The 22954-nt window shown below is 37.6% G+C and overlaps 1 protein-coding gene across 2 annotated transcripts in view; it reads right to left on the bottom strand.

Moving 5' to 3' along the window:
- Positions 1-22954, bottom strand: part of ZNF385D (zinc finger protein 385D) — a 904997-nt gene that overhangs the window by 301112 nt on the left and 580931 nt on the right. The window contains exon 1 of one of the 2 annotated variants that reach the window (XM_059390862.1): positions 1442-1800. The exons of the other annotated variant lie outside the window; for it this stretch is intronic. Coding sequence (XP_059246845.1) covers positions 1442-1463 — 22 coding nt within the window. The 5' untranslated portion in view covers positions 1464-1800. Of the gene's footprint in view, positions 1-1441; positions 1801-22954 lie in introns of those variants that run through there. 2 annotated transcript variants of the gene reach the window in all.

Below are 22954 nucleotides of genomic sequence, written 5' to 3'. Positions count from 1 at the left end.
CTATCCCTCAGTATCATTACAGATGCCAAAATTTTATTTTGTGCAAAAGACATATTCCTTTACAAGAATTCCCATTTACCAAAAATATATTCACGAAAAACAACTTGGTGTTTTTATAGGTTGCCAATAAACAAGGTTACCACCTCCATCACTACGCCTGGAAAGAGGTGTTGTTCAACTCTGGATTCGGCTTAAATTTGGCTATGAAATGAGGATTGTTTCTTCCAAATCAACTTTAGTTATTTTTAAGACTTCTTTTCTAATATGACACACATGATAGGGAAATCTGCTATCAGGACAGCTAAAGGCATTCAGCTTTCCCAACTTGTGTTCCTTCCATACTTTCACAAATATTTCAAAGTCTCAAGAAAACAAAAGCAAACAGTAAACACAAATAAATGGCCAGGAATCGAATACTCGCCCAACACAAGTTTACTCAAGCACCTCTTTAATCTGAAAAATGACTCTCGATCTCAGATTTAAAGCAAACCAAGAAATGACCCAGAGCATTTGCATCTTGGAATTCTTCCCTGGCCCCTCTCCAGCTGTTCTCACAAACCTCTTAATATCAGATAGATGCCCTCGGATGACGACGCGGGATGGAACTTACAGAAGGAAAGCATAACTTCGGGGGGGGGGGGGGGGTTCAGTCCCAACCCTTGGCTGCTTCTTATTTAGTGAAGGGGCTGAGCCTTCTCTCCCAGCAGTAAGTTGCAGCGTTACAGTGCGAACACAAGCTCCCAGCCCGCTTCCAGTGCTCCAGTGATAGCCCAGATCTAAGCCTCAACATGTTTTCTGGAAATGCGGGCAGCTCAGCTGAAAATCTTCAGGGAGCTTTCCACTGTAGCACACAACTAAACTGCACAAATATTTAACAGCTTCGAGACCTCTAAAGATTTAAAATAATATGCATTTTGGGCTAGGCTGTTCTAACTAGAAGGAAAATGGGACGGTATGGAGAAGCGTCCTCAGCTGTTCAATCACGGCACACCAAAGAATGTTTTCCCTTTTTGGCTCAGAATTAGGGAAAAACCAAAACGTCGAATGAAACGTTGATACAGACCAAGCTTTCACAGCATCAATAGTACAGGAACTTAGTTTTACATTCCATTGAGTGAGCCCATGACTTCCCACGCCGCACCATTTCTCCTTCTTCACCTAGCTAAAAAGGCCAACTTCATGCAGACAAATCAAGGCAAAGTTTATCCACCCCCACCAGTTTCCTTTCTTTTCCAACTTAAACTCATCCACGACAAATAAACAGCCCCAATTGTAGCACAAAGGAAGCCCTGAAGGCTGCACCAGCTCGGTTCTCCACTTGCCAACTGAAGGTAGGTTTAACGTAATATATTCTCGCGGCTTAAAGATTTTTTAAAGGGCTGGTCTGCACTGACGAAGGGCTGGACACCCCCAGAATTACATCATCAGAGTTAACACTCACCAAAATACATTATGTTTCTCATTAATCAGACAGCTGGAACCCCACCGCGGCGTCTTCAGCATCAGCTCGCACCCAAGGCTGACACGCAGAGCAGAGCCGTTTCATGCTACATTCGGTGGAAATGTCCCCGGCGCGGAGAGCTGCGAGCGCTGAGCGTGCGTCCTCCGCGGGATGAGCGACTTGCAGGCTGCCTTTCCCGGGTTACGAACCCCGGCGGCTGGAGCGTGCGCTCCGGTTGCCTGCTGCACTGCCCATCCTTACTGTAATCCGACTCCTCCTTGCGATGTCCTTGCCGCGCCTGTGACATCAGGACTGAGAGTACTACAAACAGACCCCCCCACCCCACCCCACCCCACCCCCGGTTAGCAGCGGCTCCATGAGGTGCTCCAACTGCCTGCCTGGACCAACCATGGCTCTCGGGAAGCTTTGACGAGCCCAGAGACCTGGGAGGGGGCGGAGTGAGGGGCGCGGGAGGCTCTCTTAAAGAGAGAAGGGTCTCCGGATCCACATGGGAGCACACAGGGGAAATTCAGCACAGTGCGGGAGGGGAAGTGGTTAAGGCGAGCGCTGCCATTAACGTGTAATTAGACACAATTTTATCCCGCCCCTCCCGTGAATGCCACCATCCTCGCCAAAATTTAGCCTACCACCCCAAGTTAAAAAAGCAGTGGGAAAAGGAACGGTGTCCTGTGTCGTCTGCATTCTCTTTGCTGTGGGCTTGAGGGTTTGTTGTTTGTGATGTTTATGCCTAAGGGGAATAAAACACTCAAGGGACCATTGCTAGGGTAATAGAGGTTTTCACTTTAGAAATGATCAGATCACAGAAACCTAGTAGTTGAGGTGTTATTTTTATTTCTTCAGTATTTTCTGAGCTAGGTTGATAGAGACATGTAAAGAAAAATAACGTGATAAAAGTCACCCCTCTGTTTCACAAGTTCACATTTGCTGCTTCCCTTAGTAGGTAGCAGAAAGGACACTGAGGCTGAAATAATCTTTGACCCCTGAAGAGGAGAGACAATCTAGCCAGACAACCAAGATTGTGTCATAATTCAGGTCTGGTCACCAGTATAGACACGCCCACGCACAAGCACACAAAAACTCACATTAGATTTGAGATGAACAGTCAAGAAAGGCAAAGCTTAGCAAAGCCTCTGGCTCCTCCAGTAGTCTAATGAATTGCAGTCCTTATCTTACATAGGAAAGGATGTTAGAAAGAAATCCCTGAAAGCGGCGCTGATTAATACTTAAATGCTCAGCATGAAAAATAAACCCATAAAACAAGTTCAGTTTCCTAAGGACTCATCACTTTGGGATCCAACTTAACCGCTGGACCACTGAAACTTAAAAATTTCCACAAAAATCTATAAAATTAAGAACTGAAGATAACAAAAGAACTGTAACCTATGGAATGGAGTAGTCGATATATTTTCAATACAGGTTTTAATAAGCCATGATAGCAAATATTTCTACATTGTGATATTAAAATAACCATTGGTCTTTCTTTGCACAATCCTGTCTCTATGGGTAGATTTAATGCATATTGGAACCGAATATTGGGCTGAAGCTCATAATAGCAGCGTGTTTGGCAATCTTACAAAAAAAAAAAAGCTAACCCCCCTATTTCCTCTCTGTGAAAAAAACACTATGACCAATATCCTCTTTTACAATGGATTATAAAGAATTTGGTGACTGTGAATGGGTAATCATATATAAGTCAGGAACATTACAATGAGTCTTTGGATAAATCTAGTTGTTTTGTTGTTGTTGTTGTTTTTGTTTTGTTGTTGTTAGAAATACTCTTCATTGAAAGCAATTTGGAGGACAAAATTTTAAATAGTAAAGAATACATTTTTTTATTCCTTTTTAAAAATCAGAAATAAAAAGAACGTTACAGGAAAATACTGGGAAAAAAAACCACAAAAAACGTAAGTGTTTTTCCTTTTGGACAGATGGAAATCATCCAAAAGTACAATTAATGGCCCTTCCCCCAGGCAAAGGAACCATCTGTGGTAGAGCTTATTCATGAAGCTCATCAGCTGTCCTGACCTCCTACATGGGCTAGGGGGCACTGTAGTTTAATGCTACAGTTCCTGGTCCATTTGTGTTCCCGTAGTTCAAAGATGCAAGCATTGAAGAGTTGAGTTTAAGACAGGAGGTTTAAGACACTAAAGGACTGTCTTAATAATTAATAACACCTTGCATTTGTATGGCATTTTGCAGTCACAAGATACTTTCACTTATGCCATCTTTCTTACTAACAAACTGACATATAAAAAAGTGGATATTATCACTGTCCTGATGAACAGGACCTTGAAACTGAGGACAAATGAACCAGAGGCTCAGAGACATTAAGCGTTTCTCAGTGGTGCCGTCAGTAAAGTATACTTGTCTTATTCCTTGTATTTTGAATTTATGTTAGCATCCCCAGAAGATTTCTTTATTCAGAGAACTAAATTACAGGGCCGCCTAGGTGGCTCTGCCTCTTGATTTCATCACAAGTCATGATCTCAGGGTCCTGAGATCAAGCCCACCCTCGGGATCCACAATGAGCAAGGAGCCTGCTTAAGATTCTCTCTCTCCTAGTCCCTCTGCCCCTTCCCCTCCCCCTACAAAAAAAAAAAAACAAAAGGAAAGAAAGAAAGGAAGGAATAAATAAACAAATAAATAAAAGATTTCCCATTTATAGTGGCTCAGGTAAAGGTCTTCCCCAATCAAATTATGTCACTGTATGCTCCAGGAAAATATGTATCTACTTGGGCAGAATATACAGACAGAGAATATTCAGTCATAGAATATTCCAACCCCTGTCTGGTCTATAGAGGATCTTCCTTTAAAAGCAGCATTTAACCTCTGGAAGAGTATGGCATCGGAAAGGGAACTGAGTGTTACACGCACGCATTGGAATTCTGTTCAACCCCCACAAAGGAAGGCACCTGCTTTATTTAAAGGGCTATGCCTCACCCTTCCTCAACTAAGGGTTATTGGAATATCAAAACCTCAGATAGAAACAGTGCTTATCTATGGGTGGAAAACAAGTGATTTTTATTTTAATTGTACACTTTTTATTGTTTCCCCTAAAATTATTTATATGCATTGTATTTATAAAGGGAAAAAAAGCAACTATTTTTATTTTAAAATAGAATAACATCCAAATAAAGGCATAGCTCATGTTGGCTAGACATGGGGTTGTGGACATGTCTATTGTGCCTGAGAGATGCTTCCATATGTCACATCCAGAAGAGGACTCAGCTGCTTTCAGGGAAGGACCTGGTTCACACCCATGACCATTATCTGTCTCTAAGCTGCTCTGAGAAGCTGGGGGATCCTGAGAGGGAATCAGGTCACTCCTTGCCAGATAGAAATATACCCTTCATGATTAAAACAAAAGATGCCCTAAAACCAAATCCATATTTTGAGTGAAAACGTTATGGTAGGCAGAGAATTTTCTCTCTGCTCCAAAAGCCAAATAGCTGCCTGTCTGGATCCCTCATCTCCAAGTCTTGCTCAAAAGTTTGTCAGCGTAGCTTCCTTCCATAGGACTTGTCACCATCTGACACACTCCTGTAGATATCCATTTATTTTGATCTCTTCTCACTGGAATATAATCTCCATGAGGGTAGGGATTTTTGTTCATGGCTGTATCTACCATGCCTACAAGGGTATCAGGCACTTGTTCCTGCTCCATAAATATTTGAGAATGAATGAATGAACATACTGAACACAACCATATTGGGTTAAAACATCATACTTTTCTATGTGCCTGCAGTCAGTTCTTTGATGTTGATGGTGTTTTATACAAAATGTTTACACAAATTGAATTTGTCCAAGCTTAGCAGCAGCTGTTCCTAAATTCTATGCAATACCGATGCCAGGTGTTACTGCAGGCCACAGTTTGTGAGCTTGCGTGTCCTTTCAAGTTCTCAGCGCTGAATGCCGCAGTAATTTAGCATTGAGTTAGCACAGCCTAGTTGTGTCTCCCATTGCGTCCCCTGAGCCTTAATTTCGTCCACTTTCATTTCTTACTATATTGCAGCAATAAAATTTTATCCAATGTTCCTAATTCCAGCTTCCCCAAATCCCATCCATTCTTCATGTTACATCACTATTATCTTTTAATAATAAAATAACATTATCAACTATACTTCAATTAAAAAAAAAAAGAAATGAGGTCAAAGTGGTCACATAGAGCCTAATTCAGTAGGACTTTGTAGACAATATTATAAGACCATATTTTGACTTTTATTCTGGTTTATATAGGATGTCTTTGGAATAACATGATTTGACATATTTCAATAGGTTTATTATGACTGATCCATAGAGAATGGATAAAGGGAAGGAAGGGAAGATGCAAGGTGACCGTTTAAGGAAGACTTTGTGAGAATCTAGAAAAGAAATGATGATTTGGATCAAGTAGGAGCAGTGGAGGTACCTATTTTGAAGTACACACAGACTTCAAAATAGGTCAGTAGGGTTTGCTGTGGGTTGGGTAGGAAATAGAAGAGAAATAAAATGATAATGGATTACTGAAGGCTGAGGGACTGAGCAACGAAAGGTTGGGATCTCCACTAACTGATGTGGAGAATGCTGTGGAAGAACATGCTTTAGGAGATGGTCGATGTGGGGCATTGTGGTTTACAATTCTATTAGATATTCAAGTGAAAGTGTTTACAGAAGTTTGGCTATATAGGTCTAGAGATCAGGGGAGAAGTTTGGGCTTTATATTTAAACTTGAAAGTCATCATTTTAAAGATGGTAATTAATCCATGAGGCCAGATGATATCTTCAAAGGAGTATATTCTTTTGGAAGAAGAAACGAGGGTCAACACTGAACACTGGAACATTGTAAGAGCAAGGGGCCAAATACATTGATTCTTGATGACTGATATTTGCTGAAAGTGTAACAATTTGTTGAATGAATATTTGTCAACATATGAATGATATTTGATAGAAGACTATTTATTTTATGCCTGAGTTTGTCTTTGTCTGATACATCACCACCCACCCTTAAAATAATTTAGAAAGGGGAGAATAAGTAATTGGTCTATATGAGAACAAATGTCTAGTTCAATTAATCCTCATAGTCTTTTGATTAATTTTTTAGATTGTGTAGACACTGTTACAAATTCATAAATCATTTTTATTCCTAGATTCTTACTTGATGCTTCCACTGAAATTAAATGCCCAGGGACCTTAGTCTGGAAAATGAATTGCCTACAAGAAAAGAAGTGCTAATTGTGAGCTAAGAATAATTAAAAAAAAAAAAACTATTAATACTATGATATTCCAAAATTCTATCTATCTGAATTTCTCTGTCTTTGGAGACACCAAATACATCCTTCTACATATGGTCCTATCTATTCCGATAGTCAATTAATAGGAGCGCTTTACAATATTTAGTACCTAGCATTAGGAGCCCTCTTAGAATTCTTACCTTGAAGCTGGCTGTGGCCTAGGCTTCTTTATTTATTCAACACATTGAGTATTGGGTATTCATTTGCCAAGTACTATTCTAGGTGCTCAAGGAACATTGATGAAGTTACAGAAATCTTTGTCTACAAGGAGCTTACATTCTAGAGGTTTCTGCCTATCAGCTTCTCTATTACAGTTTAGAACATCTTTCACCTTTCTCCATGTGGAGGAAAGGACCTAAAATATCCTTTAGCTCATTCATACATTCATTGGTTACAGTTTATTGTTTCCTTCCCCCCAGTATGATGAGGACATGAGGGAAGGGGCATGTCTACCATGTTCATGCTATATCTACTGTCTAGATAAGAGCAGGTATACAACAAATATTTGTTAAGTAAATAAGTATCCCAAAAGTCTTCTACCTCAGGATGATATTCTATCCTGGTCTTACTGAGAATATAGTTATATTCTACCAGAAATGCCCTTTTGTATTCCCCTTTGTCTAAATACTTACATTCAACATCCAAAACTGCTAAGATATTTTGTTTTCTAAGAAGTCTTCCCTGGACTGATTTATGTCTGACTCATGTGTTCCCCTAATGAGCACTCACACAATCTTTATAGAAATCCATTACAGTATTTATCAGATTGGCTTTCAGTGACCTTCCCAATTGTCAATATCCCCCAAGTAGAATGAAGGCTTCTTTGGGGTCATAGAAATATATGTTAATTCCTTGAATGTTTTAACATACTCCAGGACACAGCAGAAATGTATGCCAGGGGCATATCTTTTTGGGTTAGTGAGTAGATTATGCCATTAACATCAAACTTTGTCCAAGATTTAGGAAGCAGCAAACTTTACCATGCTTGAAGCCAAGGATCAGAAAAGGAAGAGACATTAGGTTAGAGAAATCCCAAAGGCTTGTGGAAAGGCCAGTTAAGAACAGGATGGCTGGTCAGGAACATGGCAGGGATGTCCATTATCACCACTAATATTCAATATAGTACTAGAAGTCTGGCCTCAGCAATCAGAAAACAAAAATAAATTAAAGGTATCCAAATCGGCAAAGAAGAAGTCAAACTCTCACTCTTTGAAGATGATATGATGCTTTATGTGGAAAATCCAAAAGACTCCACTCCAAATCTTCTAGAACTTGTACAGGAATTCAATAGAGTATCAGGATATAAAATCAATGCACAGAAACCAGTTGCATTTCTATACACTAACAACAAGACAGAAGAAAGAGAAATTAAGGGTCAATCCCATTTACAATTGCACCCCAAACCATAAGATACCTAGGAATTAACCTAACCAAAGAGGCAAAGAATCTATACTCAGAAAACCATAAAGTACTCCTGAAAGAAATTGAGGAAGCCACAAAGAAATGGAAAAATGTTCCATGCACATGGATTGGAAGAACAAATATTGTGAAAATGTCTATGCTACCTAAAGCAAGCTACATGTTTAATGCAATCCCTATCAAAATACCATCCTTTTTTTTTTTTCAAAGAAATGGAACAAATAATCCTAAAAATAATAAGGAACCAGAAGAGACCTCGAATAGCCAAAGGAATATTGAAAAAGAAAGCCAAAGTTGGTGGCTTCACAATACCAGACTTCAAGCTCCATTACAAAGCTGTCATCAAGACAGTATGGTACTGGCACAAAAACAGACACATAGATCAATGGAACAGAATAGAGAGCCCAGAAATAGACCCTCAACTCTATGGTCAACTAATCTTCAACAAAGCAGGAAAGAACGTCTGATGGAAAAAGACAGTCTTTTCAACAAATGATGTTGGGGAAAATTGGACAGCCACATGCAGAAAAATGAAACTGAACCATTTCCTTATACCACACACAAAAATATACTCCAAATGGATAAAACACCTCAATGTGAGAAAGGAATCCATCAAAATCCTTGAGGAGAACACAGGCAGCAACCTCTTTGACCTCAGCCATAGCAACTTCTTCCTAGAAACATTGCCAAAGGCAAGGGAAGCAAGGGCAAAATGAACTATTGGGACTTCATCAAGATCAAAAGCTTTTGCACAGCAAAGGAAACAGTCAACAAAACCAAAAGACAACTGACAGAATGGGAGAAGATATTTGCAAATGACATATCAGATAAAGGGTTACTATCCAAAATCTATAAAGAATTTATCAAACTCAACACCCAAAGAACAAATAATCCAATCAATAAATGGGCAGAGGACATGGACAGACATTTCTGCAAAGACAACATCCAGATGGCCAACAGACACATTAAAAAGTGCTCCACATCACTTGGCATCAGGGAATTATAAATCAAAACCACAAATGAGATACCACCTCGTGCCAGTCAAAATGGTTAAAATTAACAAGTCAGGAAATGGCAGATGCTGGTGAGTATGTGGAGAAAGGAGACCCCTCCTACACTGTTGGTGGAAATGCAAGCTGGTGCAGCCACTCTGGAAAACAGCATGGGGATTCCTCAAAAAATTGAAAAAAGAGCTACCTTATGACCCAGGAATCGCACTACTGGGTATTTACTCTAAAGATACAAATGTAGTGATCTGAAGAGGCATGTGCACTCGAGTGTTTATAGCAGTAATGTCCACCATAGCCAAACTATAGAAAGAACCTGGATGTCCATCAACAGATGAATGGATAAAGAAGATGTGGTATATATATACACAATGGAATACTATTCAGCCATCAAAAGAAGTGAAATCTTGCCATTTGTGACGATGTGGATGGAACTAGAGGGTATTAAGTTGAGCAAAATAAGTTAATCAGAGAAAGACAATTATCATATGGTCTCCCTGATATGAGGAGTTTGAGAAGCAATGTGGGGGATTTGGGGGGTAGGGAAGGAAAAAATAAAACAAGATGGGATCGGGAGGGAGACAAACCATAGGAGACTCTTAATCTCACAAAACAAACTGAGGGTTGCCAGGGGGAGGAGGGGAGGAAGAGGGTGGTTGGGTTATGGACATTGGGGAAGGTATGTGCTATGATGAGTGCTGTGAAGTGTGTAAACCTGGCAGTTCACAGACCTGTACCCCTGGGGCTAATAATAAATAACATGTTAATAAAAAATTAAAAAAAAAAAAAAAGAATGGGATGACTGATCACCTATCAGGCAAGATAGAGATTGAAAGTGTTGTGGACAAGGGTACGTGGGTTGCTCAGTCAGTTGAATGTCTGCCTTTGGCTCTGGTCATGATCCTGGAGTCCTGGGATCAAGCCCTACATCGGGTTCCTTGCTCAGAGGGGAGACTGCCTCTCTATCCACCTGCCACTCCCCCTGTCTGTGCCCTCTCTCTTTCTGACAAATAAATTAATGAAGTCTAAAAAATAAAAACTTGTTATGGGCAAGTCAGGAGGCCAATATGGGAGTCAAGAACAGAAGAGAAGTTCTTTTTTTATTTGTTTGTTTTTTAATATTTATTTATTACAGAGAGATAGACACTGAGAGCCCAAGTGGGAGCAGCAGAGGGAGAGGGAGAGAGAATCTCAAGCAGACTGAGGGTACCTGGAACCCAGTGTGGAGCTTGATGTCATGACCCCAAGATCAGGACCTGAGCTGAAACCAAGAGTCAGGCATTCAGCCAGCTGTGCCACCCAGGCGCCCCAAGAACAGAAGAGAGTTTAAGGAGAGAATGATTCAGGGGGACACTAGTTAAACCCCTAGATTCTCTAACAGATGATTTATTAGTGCATTGGCCTGATTAATTGATAGTTCTGTTTCCCTTATAACAGGAATTATCACTAGCTTCCTTTCTGAAGCCTTTCAGACTATTATTTCCCTGCCATGTTTTTTCCCCCCAAATCCTTCAAGAAGTGTATGTTTTTATCTGGTTTTATTTTTTTTTAATAAAGTTGCTCTTCCTCTATGTAGATACCATCTTCAAAAATTGATGGCCACCACATTGCAAGTTTAGAAGTCTCCCACTGCCTTGTTTGGTGCCTCACTAAAAGGAAGTGAGACCAAAACTAGTATCATCATCACTGGCAAAATAAATAAATAAATAAATAAATAAATAAATAAATAAATAAATAAAAGTAGAGATCCTAAATATCAAAGTACCAAACTCTAATGTTTAAGCTACCACCCTGTTCTGAAAAGCACTTGGTATCTTATTTAAGAAGATGAAGCATGTATCCCAAAATACAAGTAAAACCAAAGTTAATATAAGGTAAATGACAAATGAAAAATGTAGGACGTGCTTGTAAAAGTAAGATAGAATTATGATGGTTTCAGGTAAATCTGGAAAGCTATTCAGAAGAAGTGGAACTTGAACTTGGTCTTTGGTTTCAGTTCCGATTGATTAAATGCAGAAAAAGTTGGCAAATGACATAAAACAAGGATGGGATTGTGAATGATATGTCTGGGAGAGCAAGAACAAATTAGAGTATTAAAGAGCAAGTTTCATAAAAGATTTCCATGCAAAGTAAATTTAGAGAGGAAAACACAGTACCCCTATTGGACGTGATCTCACATTCCTGGTTAAAGGGTTTTAATTTTATTTGGCAGGTTATGTAGGAAGTGTTTGCTGAATGAATACATGAATGAGCCTCAAAGTGTTTCCAAGGACAGAAATATAATAATATGCCTCCTCCAAAGACATTTGGCGACACAATAACATGAGTTAATATATCTTGTATAGCAGGTTGAAAGATCTTATACACTCCAGAGGTTTCCAATTTTTCTTAAAATAAAATTCACTTATGGTTCCTGGGCAGCAATTTGAGAATCAGTCCTTTCCCCATCTAGCCCCACAACAAATGTGCTTGCAAACAAAATGGAAGAAGAAAACAGGATCATATTGAATTTCTTCTTTTGCTTTAAAAAAAAAAAAAAAAAGATCCTTTAAGATAAATTGAGTACAGCTCTAGTAAATTTGGATGCTTTAGGTCACAGACATTCCATTTTTATATATGCTGTGATAATAACTATATAGGGTAAGGAGAGAGACAGTGCAACTCTGCCCCAATATTGCAAGAATTCACAAAGTAATTGAAAGTGTTTCCAAGTGTGCATAATTCTGTGCCTCCAGTCAAATACAGTAGATGGAAATTTGTTTGGCTTCCTCTGTCAAAATGTCTAAAACACATAAAGGGAATGTGTAAATGGAAAACAAAATATTACAGTTTCAACATTCTTTTAATTATATCTCAATTTCAATCTTGGCTTTGCTCAAACATACTAATAATCCTAAGGGCTCATCTCTGATCCTTTGGGTGGATAAAATGACCGAATGTGATTTTTACCCTTGACTCAAAAGTGTCAGTTCTGAAAATCTACAGTATTTGTCACCATGAATACCATTTAACTGCAGCAGTACCCAAAGGAACTCCGCACAGCCACACGTGAATAGGGCTGGAGGAACTTAATTAATCTTGCTGTCACTTCCATGATGCTTTTCATTAGTTTTGCTGCTATCTGATCAACTGGCCTTCTCTGTATTGGAAATGGCTATCCACAGTTTCCTGTGCAAGCATTTTCAAAAGGTAAACAAAGACTCACCTTTATGCTGGGGAGCTTTTATTCAGATAGACATTATCATCACTATTCTAATATGGAAGTAACCCCCACACTTAATATTTAAGTTATAAAAACACAGGAAAGATAAATATCTCTTCTGTCCCCATCAGGAAAATTGTTTTAAAATCTATACATAGATGATGTATTTGATACAAAAGGTCATAATTTTCTGTATATTGTTTTCATGAATACTGATGCTTAGTGCATTATCTGGGACTGTACTAAATAAAGAATGCAATTCATAAGAAATCTAGACTTTATCACTGACCCCTGGTAAGCAGATTAGGTGAAAATTGGATTTAATGATGGAACAACAGAACAGAACTGATAACCCAATGGTAGTATCCACTCTCTGTGTCATTGTTTTTCTTAAAGTGTTTTTTTATTTATTTGTTTTTGTTTTGTTTTGTTTTGTTTTTTGACAGAGAGAGAGGGAACACAGGCAGCTGGAGTGGGAGAGGGAGAAGCAGAAGTGGGAGTGGGAGAAGCAGGCTTCCCACCAGCAGGGAGCCTGATCCCAGGCTTGATCCCAGGACTCCCGAGATCAGGACCTGAGCCGAAGGCAGACGCTTAACTACTGAGCCACCCAGACACCCCTCTCTGGCATATTTTTGAAAGACTGGTTTAATAGAACTTTATTTACATGCATTATTTTTGTGTTTTTTTTTTTAATGCTTACCATAGTTTACTTTACTAAAAAAAACTGGAATGATTTTATAAAAGGTTATCACAGTTTGACTATATGAAAGTCAATTCATACCTATGAGATAGCCACGAAGAACTAGAAAAAGAATTCACCAAGAGCCAACATATATGGCAGGCTCTGATGAAGAAAAACAAGACTGCAATGTATCCCCTTTCCTCATGTGTGGAAGCCAGTCTCCAAAACAGACCCAGCAATTCTTTTTGTTTTTTAAAAGATTTTTATGTATTTATTTGACAGAGACAGATCACAAGTAGGCAGAGAGGCAGGCAGAGAGAGAGAAAGGGAAGCAGGCCCCCTGCTGAGCAGAGAGCCCAATGCAGGACTCCATCCCAGGACCCTGAGATCATGACCTGAGCTGAAGGCAGCGGCTTAACCCACTGAGCCACCCAGGCGCCCTCAGACTCAGCAATTCTTGTTTCCTAGTATTTACAGTCTTGGATTGTCCCTTCCCACTTTGAATAGGGCTGAAGTGTGAAACCAATAGGATGTTGTTGAAATGACCAGTTGTGACATTCAAGATTAGTTCATCAAAGACAAAGTGGGTTCTGTTTCTCTCTCTTTAATCACACATTCTAGGGAAAGTGAGCTGCCGTGTTGTGAGGACAGTCAAGAAACCCTATAAAGAAGTACACATTGTGAGGAACTGACATTTCCAGCCAACATCAATCATCAACTTGATGAGTATCTGAATAAGTCACCTTTGAAGTAGATCCTCCAACTTATGTCAACTCTTCAGATGCCTGTGGCCATGACCAACATTTTAAATGCAACTCACGAGTAATTCCAACACCCAACAGAGCAACGTCCAGATTCCTGACCCATAGCAACTGTGTGAGATGACTAACATTTATTGTTATTTTAAGCTCCTAAATTTGAGGTGATTTTCTTCTATGCATCAATAGATAACTAATGCATCATAGCCTTAGTTTAAACTTAAAATTATGGCAATGTAATGTAGACTTCAGCTGAGATAGAGATAGGCACATGACCTTGAAGAGGCATGTATTCTTTTGGGTCTTGGTTTTGGTTTTTTTTTCCTTTTTTAGAGAGGGAGAGAGAGAGAGCTCATGTACGTAAGAGCTTGGTGGGGTGGGGAGGGACAGAAGGAGAGGGAAAGAGAGAATCTTAAGCAGACTCCATGCCCAGTGTGGAGCCAGACACTGGGCTTGATCTCACAATCCTGAGATCATAACCTGAGCTGAAATAAAGAGTTGAAAGCTACCCAAGCACCCAGGGTCTTGGTTTCTAAATCCAAGAAATGATGATGTAAGAATGAATGAGGGTCACTAATGTAAGATCCTTTAGGGAGAGGTGAGGGAAGTCACACAGCTGCATAGAGTAAGTCAGATATATGTTTATAGAGAAGCATTATAGACTTGAGAGGATTGAAGAGTATCAAATAACAAGGGAGGGTCTGTTACTTCACTTCAATTGACAGTATGCCATGAGGAAATTTGCCAGATTCTTCATTTTTTTCCCCACTTCTTACTTTCCATGGCTAAAACATTACACATTTGATAAAAATTTCATGTGACTTCAACTTAAGCTATTGATTAAAACTTCGATTGAAACACTTTCTTCTCTCTCGTGCGCACATTTTCCAGTATCTTAAGAATTCTATTCCAAGATCTCTGCTATATACTCATTTGTTCTATCCTTCCCTTCCCCCTATTTCTACCCTTTTCTAACTCACAAACTTCTCCCACCCATCTACCAACATATATTTCTCTCTGCCTGGCATATGTTCTCTTTTTAACCTATCTGGCTCCTGCCCACACTTTCTTAGCCTGTTGAAATGCTACTTGTCCTTGATGGTCCTCCCACAGGGCATCCCTCCCCTAGGAGGCTCTGCTTGATTGCCAGGCACAATTAGTGATTACTTTTCTTATACCTCAAGAGTAATGTTCTTTATCTCTTGAGTCCTCCTAGGCATGTCTCACTATTTATAATGTAAAATCTCATTTGGAAAAATTAATGTCTCATTAATTTTATTGTCACTGAGCATTTTTACAATGTCTGTCTGCAGTGTACCATCCGGATCTCCCTAAAAGGAAAGACTGTTTCTTGCTGCTGGAGTGCTATAGACATCTGTCTTTCAACTGTTGTCTCCTTTATGTATTCTCTCATCTGCAGGGAATAGGCACTTCCAAAGTTTCACCCCTTTATGGTGAACCTTGTCCAATGATCAATGCAGAAGTCACAAGTCCTGACCATCTTAGACGAACTTGGGACAACTTGTTCATGTTGGGCCACTCAAACTCTGAAGCATTGAAGATGTCTTTGGCCCTGCATCACAGCTCAACTTCTCCTTCTCCCTACTCCAATTCCACTTCTCTCTTCCAAATGCTGATCTAAAGCATTCTCTAGTGAACATCCTTCATGCTAACCTTCATCTCAGTCTGTTTCCCAGAGAACCTGTTCTGTGACACCATCATTGAGCAGATACTCAGTAAACTCCTGGTGGCATCAATTTAAGTCCCACATCCCCACAGACAAACAGGACTAATTTCCCAAGAAGAGAGTATGCATTCTCCAAGAAGCCTGAAAGGTGTTGATAATTCTGAAAGAAAGCCCACCTTTTACCCAGAAACTTACTGATTTTTGGAATTAATGTGAGGAAAAGAAAGCCCAGAATTTAAATGAATGCCCTGGTCCGTATACTCTGTCTGAGTAATGGTGATGGCTCAGAGCTGTCAGGTCTGCCAGGAGATATTCAATCATGATGCTCTCTTCTTTCTCTTCAACAAAGGTAATCACTCAGCATTTTATCTTTTCTAGAACATGTCATTACTTTGAAAAGACAATAAAAGTCTCACAAGGATTTCTATGTAGTGGAAAATTTCCTCCTCATTTTCAAGAGAAAAAAAAACTAAAGGAGTAAAAGACCTTAATTAATTTAAGCATGAAAAAATATATGAGGTTGGAGGAACTTTCATAATTTTGAAGTATAAATTTCCTGAGAAATCCTTTCAAACTGAGTAATTTATCGTGTTCTTTAGAGCCTATAATACATAACACATACTCTTAAAATTTACCATGTTTTAGTTAAATAACAAGACCATTTTTTTTTTCTGGAGGAAAGCAAAAATTTACCTTAGAAAAATCTATGATGTAGAGATATGTGTGGGGCATTTACGTTAATGAAACTATCAATCATAAGGCCTTCTTAACCTCTGACTACATGTTACCAACAACAGAGTATAGACATAAACCAAGTGGATTTACCACCTATTTTCAAGTCCAGTGTTTAATCTAGAAGTCTTTCAAGTGTTTTTCTTTATTTATTAATTTGACAAATATTCATTGACCACCCATTTGTCTAGCACTATGATTGGGACTACGGATATAGGAATGATCAAGACACGTATTGTCCTTGGCTTCATAGAACCTACAGTGTTACAGAGAATGGAAAATTGTAATGGAAAGTGGATTAATGGTTGCAATAGTCTGTTGAAATGGGCAGAAAGGGAAGAGAAGGTGGTCAGGGAGGTTAGAGAAAGGACTTTTGAGAGTGAAACATCTAAACTAAAGAGGGCAGAAAGTTTGGAATGAGTCAGATAAAAATAAAGCATAATTAAGAGCAATGCATGAATACCCAAAAAAGAAAGGTATGGGGATAAGAGAAGTTCAATAAGGAGCAGGGGAAAAGTGGTATAAAATGAGAGAGGACTGATAGCTTGGAGGCAATCATGAACCTGCAACAAAAATTTAGAAAACCACAAAGGCTTTAATCAAGAAAGTGATAAACCATATGATTATAGATTTAAAAGCTACTAGAATAGTTAAACACTAACTATCCTGTGGCAATATGGCAAAGCTCCTATATAATCATATGACATTGTGAAAAGTATATGCAGTGAATGCTGCAAATCTCTGGTACAAGGCACAATTCTCCTTGCTCAGGTTTTCTGTCTATATGCCACCCAATGAAACACAACAGGCAAGAAAAGGGGGAAAAAAAAAAAAGAAAGAAAAAGATGTCTTGCATGGCTGGGCTCCTCTAGTTGGGAATCACCAATTCAACAGTTTCAGGGTAAATCAGGTTTTTTAGCTGTCATCAGAGCTGAGATTTGAATAATAGAATGAAAACTAAATGTTTGATTGAAAATTGATCCAGATTAGCCTTCAAATGATGGGAGTCACTATATTGGCTATATTGAATTCTATACTACACAAATACTGGCACTGTAATTATATATATATGTATATTATATATATATGTATATAATATATATAAAGTTTTATACATATAATATACATTATACATATATTATATATGTACACACATACCTATATATACATGTGTATTAATAGAACCTCATCTGGCTGTGCACCTTACCCATAGCCACAAATCCTTTCAAGTGCATTGATTGAAGTAGAAATTATATTTCTAATGAATATAATTTTAACTATGTGTTTTTGACTAGTAATAATAATTTTTAATATTAATACTTATATTAATGTTAAATATATGTACATATATATGTATAATGCATGGAAGAAAATAGGAAAAATGACATTTCAAGGAATATGCCATAAATTTTTATGTTTATATGCAAGATGTGGTATAATTTTACATTTCTGACTTGTAAACCCATTTTTTTTCAAGTGTTCAATTCTCTCCTGACTGCATATTTTCTAAATAACTTGTTATATTACGGGTGGCCCTGTTCTTTGAAGATCTTGACCACCGAAGAGTATTCTTAGATTACCACTACCAATAGTTGCCTCAAAGAAATTAATGGAAGGTTGATTAATATTTGCAGAGGCCAGAGTGCCTTGTTCTCTAAAGTTTCAAAACTGAGTGTCTTTCTAATCACAGTAATATTTTCAGCAAATAATTTAGTTAATGCTTTAATTTTAGAAAAATAAAACCATTTTCAACAGGTTATAAAGTTATAGCACCCACACACTGAATATATGTAATGTGAGCATGTGAGATTTTACTGTCTTACTTTCCTAGAAATATAAGTCAGGAATCAATCTTGATGGGAAATGTAGGGTACTCTTGACATATTTCAGGGTATCTGCCAGGCCATCTTCCTTTCTGGGGAAATTCTTTTTTTTATGTGAAATATACAGGATTTACTCACCCGTGGACATGACTGATTTGATTAGGGTGGCCTCTGAATAGGTGTTTTCTGAGACCTATGACTTGTATGACCTAGCTTGAAAAGATGAACTGAGACAATCATGTCTGTTCTCGAAAACATAAACTAAGAGACAGAGAAAGAACTTATCAATTGGTGATAGGTCGTGGAACTAGAAGGTTATATAGACTTAGGTCATACAGATTCATATGCAAGATGGATAAGCATAAGAAGGCAGAAATGGGGAGGAGGCAGAGACTGAGAAGAGTTCCCATGCTGGATGCTAGGGTGTAGAGGGAGGCACATTCTTTTTTATAGGTCAGCTTTGATTATTCAATGGTTTCTTTTACCATTCACCTTTCCAATAATCTCACCATCCCACCCCAACCCCCCAGGCAATTTTAATAAGACTCTATTCCTCCAGTAGTAACATCTTGTATTACACCTTCAGGTAATTAGAAGACATTCAGTAGAGCGGACACCAGGAGGAGTCATGTTTAAATATTGTTTGTTAGACTTCAGACTACCTCTTCTAAACAAGAGAACACAAGATGGCAGCCTTTTGAGGAAGGGAAAGATGGCAGTCTAGAGGAAAAAGAAAGAGTGGATCATGCTGGGAGGAATTCAGCGCTTTCAGGAAGTGAACTAAAAGCAGTTATGGTTTATATTAATATTATTTATATTTAGTTATGTTAATAAATATATAATATAAATACATACAAATATAAATATATTAATTAATATTTTATAATAATTAGAATATAATAATATTATATTATTATATTATATATTAAGTTATTAATATTAATATAATATTAATTGATATTATATTTATTATTATATTATTATATTAGTGTATACTGCATAATATACAGTATATATTATATATAGTATACACTAATACACTAATATACTATATATAATATATATAATATACTATATATAATATATAATATAATTATATATATTATATAATATATAGTATATATTATATGCAGTATATAATAATATAATAATATAAATGATATTATATGCAGTATATAATAATATAATAATAAATATAATATCAATTAATATTAACATTTTATTAATAACAACAATGGTTTCTACAAGGAAAGAATAATTGCTTTTGGCTTTTCAAATCAAAGATGTATTCTTTTCCCATCTTTATTTTCCACCAATATTTTGTGAAGATGTATATGTAAGCAATAAGAGTAAAGGTTTTTGTCTCTTAGTGTTGGTATATAGCCCATATTCCTTCTATTTTTATGTATTGTGTTTCTGGTATTCAAAACTTCTTTTATTAATAAAGTGATAAGGAGAATTGATTTTTGTTAACCAGATAATTTCCTATCTGTTATGGATGAGAAATGTGCTATGGAAGTGTTAGAATCCCAAATCATGACTATGACTCACGTATTGAGGTATGGTCAGTAAACTTTCTAGAGATGAATTTGTGTTCTAATGAAGACTAGGACTTAGCATATCACTGGCCATAAGTAACATGGATTCATTGATTCTTTTTTTTTTTTTTTCAATTTCTAGTAGTCCATAATGACTCTGCTATGAGATGCAAATCTCAGGAGAGATCATGAAGGAGAACAGAGAAAATTTTATTAAACCACTACGGAACATCAGTTATGGGATGGAGGATGACAGAGAATTAAGTAGTAAAGACAAGAAGAGCAAGTCAGAATACATGAAATTTAAAAGACAGTATTTTAAATTGAGTAAAAGTAGAATGAAAGGATACAATGAGCTAGAAGGCAGGTTAAAGCAACGAGATCCTTGAAGTCAAAAACACATAGTTAAAATTATATTCACTAGAAATATAATTTCTACTTGAACAAATGTACTTGAAAGGATTTGTGGCTACGGGTAAAGAGGACAGCCAGAGGAGTTTGTATTAACATAAATCTTACCTAATCCAGTACTTGATTCAAGTTATGGGCTCCATGATCATATTTAATGTAGCTATCAAATACAAGATCTTATCAAATCCAATCTTTTCTTTTACTCACAGAAAGTAAAGAATGTGTGTACGAAGACCTCCCCCCTATACACACACTGTAGGTATTGTCTAAGCCTACAGTGAAACAGAATTTAGTGACAAATATTGTCAGTTGAAATCCTTACAGAAATCACAGTTCTCGGGGGAATACTAGAAGAGTATGGGACTATCTTTAAGCAAGACTGAGGCTACACCTCTTTCTTAGGCTTGTACAATTATTCTACAAAATCCAATGACTGATATGCCATTGTTTTTCTAAGACTTTCTCTCTCTCTCCTAATATCATTTATCTGAAGAACTGAAGTATTAGTCAGATAATCAGTTCTTAGGGAACATAACATTAGAGCAATGGGAGATGGAAAGACTTATGGGTATATCCAGGCCACAGGAATGTCCTCAACAAAACTCCTATCTTATGTCCCTAATGTTTATGCCATTAAAATTTAGTGCCCCACTCATCTGGACAGTGCTGTACAGATATTGTCAAGACTGAGACACATATTTATTGCTATGTATTATCAGAAGTCCTATGGAACTGCTTTATTACCAAACCTAGGTTTACAGTGTTCAGTTGTAGAAATTCTGTGTATATTAAAGTTTTGGCTAAATGGGTACGTTTGTCAAACTAATCAAACTTTACACTTAAGAACTGTGTTTTTAGCAAATGTAAATCATATTCCAAAAAAAGAGAAACAGAAAAAGTAAATGGTAAATGCATACACCTGCAGGAAAGAAGTGGATGGGGTAAACAAAATGTTAAAAGTTAGCAGTGAGATACAACCAGAAAATTAAAAAATAAAAATAAAAATAAATCTTAAATATCTACCAGGCTTGAACCAAGATTGTTACAACACGAGAAACAATAGGCCTCTTGGGCGTGCTGATAAAGCAGAATGTTAAAGAAGAGAGAACATAGGTTTGGAGTAATACTGACCTAGGACTGAATCCAAGCATTGCCACTCAGCAGCTATGTGACCCCGTGAAAGTCACTTAACCTTTTGAGATTCCATTTCACCATCTGTAAATGGGATAATAATCCCTTCTTTGCTTTGTGGTTTTGAACAGTTGGCTCATATAGGAGTTTAATAAATAGCTGCTATCATCATTATCATCCATCTTTTTAATGTGTTAATATTAATTTCTATAAATGTAAAATATAGTTATATTACTATTAAAAAGAAATGGGCTATTTTGTGCTTTTATGCCTGGAAATTTTCAGGCTTCTTTAGTGTTATCTTCTGTATAGTGGGTTTTCCCATTAAAAGTGGGTCAAAAATTAGTAATACCTTTCAAAAGAGAAGCCAGTGTGACAGAATCACCCAAGCACACAAGGGGACAGAGGAAGTGGAGTCTCAATTAAATGGTATTACAAAGCCCAGAGACTAGTTAAAAGGAAATAATAATGCCCAGGAAGGATCTCATAGTAGGTAACAGAGTGGAGAGAAGTGGACTTACTGGAGAAATTCTGAAGAGATCTCGACTAAGTAGACAGATGTTGATGGGTCATGGTGGGTTGATGGAGTGCATGTGATTAAGAATAACTTAGGGTTTTGACTTTTTCAGTTCAGTGACTATCTTTGATGGAAGTTCTTGGGGAACTTTGAAGAAGCCCCTTTTAAGGAGCAAAGGTAACAGATTTGGATAAGATCTTTGCATTACTTTGACACAAGGAAATGGAAATGACATTAGGCAGTTGAAGAAAAGGTCTGAAACTGAGCAGAAGAATTTAGGTAGTCTTCTGCATGCTGGTAAGTGTTTAACAACTGGCTCTTTAGGGAAACAAAGCCCTGATTTATAGCCTTTGCCAATATCCATGGTTTAGATATTCCCACTAAGACACCAATTTCATAGTATAATACAACTAGCATAGCTTCAGAAGAGATGTGCAGATCTGGAGGAGGGGGGAACCCATTCCACCACATAATAGTGATTCAAGAAGCAGGAAGTAATCAAAGGTGTTAAGTATCCATAGAAAGTGAAGTAAATTTCTCTGGAGAAGAGATGGGTTTTGCCTCTCCTTTGCTTCTGTTTCACTTGTCTTTCCTTTTTTATTAACTCTTTCATGCAGGGTTGCTTAGTAGTTGCAGGAACAATTGGCATCTGTTCCTTATATCATATTGGAGCTTTCACTGTTGACACTTACAACACCTGCTATGTCACAAGGTCATCTGAAGGTGAAAATAAATGTAGAATAGCTTCCACTTACTAAAAAAAGTGAGGCATGAGGAGAGGGGGATGACAAGACGAGGGAAACTTTCATGTCTCTATTTTCTTAAAAGTAGTCTAAATTCTCAATGAACCTATTTCCATCTGTCAGATGTTAAACTACTTCTGGCTATCTCCTTCAGCAAAGAGAACGTTGTATGTTATCTGATTTCCAAATTTAAATCTTCTATAGTTTTATCATGACTCTGTTGGTATTTTTCATCTTTTCCTCCTCCATATATGTATATGTTGCCAGATTTTTTTAAGACAAGAAGTTTTTTTTTTTTTTCTTTTAAGATTTTATTTATCTATTTGAGAAAGAGAGAGAGAGCACAACTGGGGAGGCGGGCAGAGGGAAGGGAGAAGCAGACTCCCTGCTCAGCAGGGACCCGGATGTGGGGCTTGATTCCAGGACCCCAGGATCATTACCTGAGCCTGAAGGCAGACACTTAATGGGTTGAACCACCCAGGTGCCCCCCAACCCAGCAATTTTATACTAAAATATTTGGGGTTTTCAATGACAAAGGAATAATCATTTTTTATTGATACAAGGATATGATT

Source organism: Mustela nigripes, chromosome 2, assembly GCF_022355385.1.
Source record: "Mustela nigripes isolate SB6536 chromosome 2, MUSNIG.SB6536, whole genome shotgun sequence".
NCBI classification, from domain to species: domain Eukaryota; kingdom Metazoa; phylum Chordata; class Mammalia; order Carnivora; family Mustelidae; genus Mustela; species Mustela nigripes.
The sequence above is the reverse complement of the archived record's forward strand: the minus strand, read 5'-3'. Positions and strand labels throughout refer to the sequence as shown.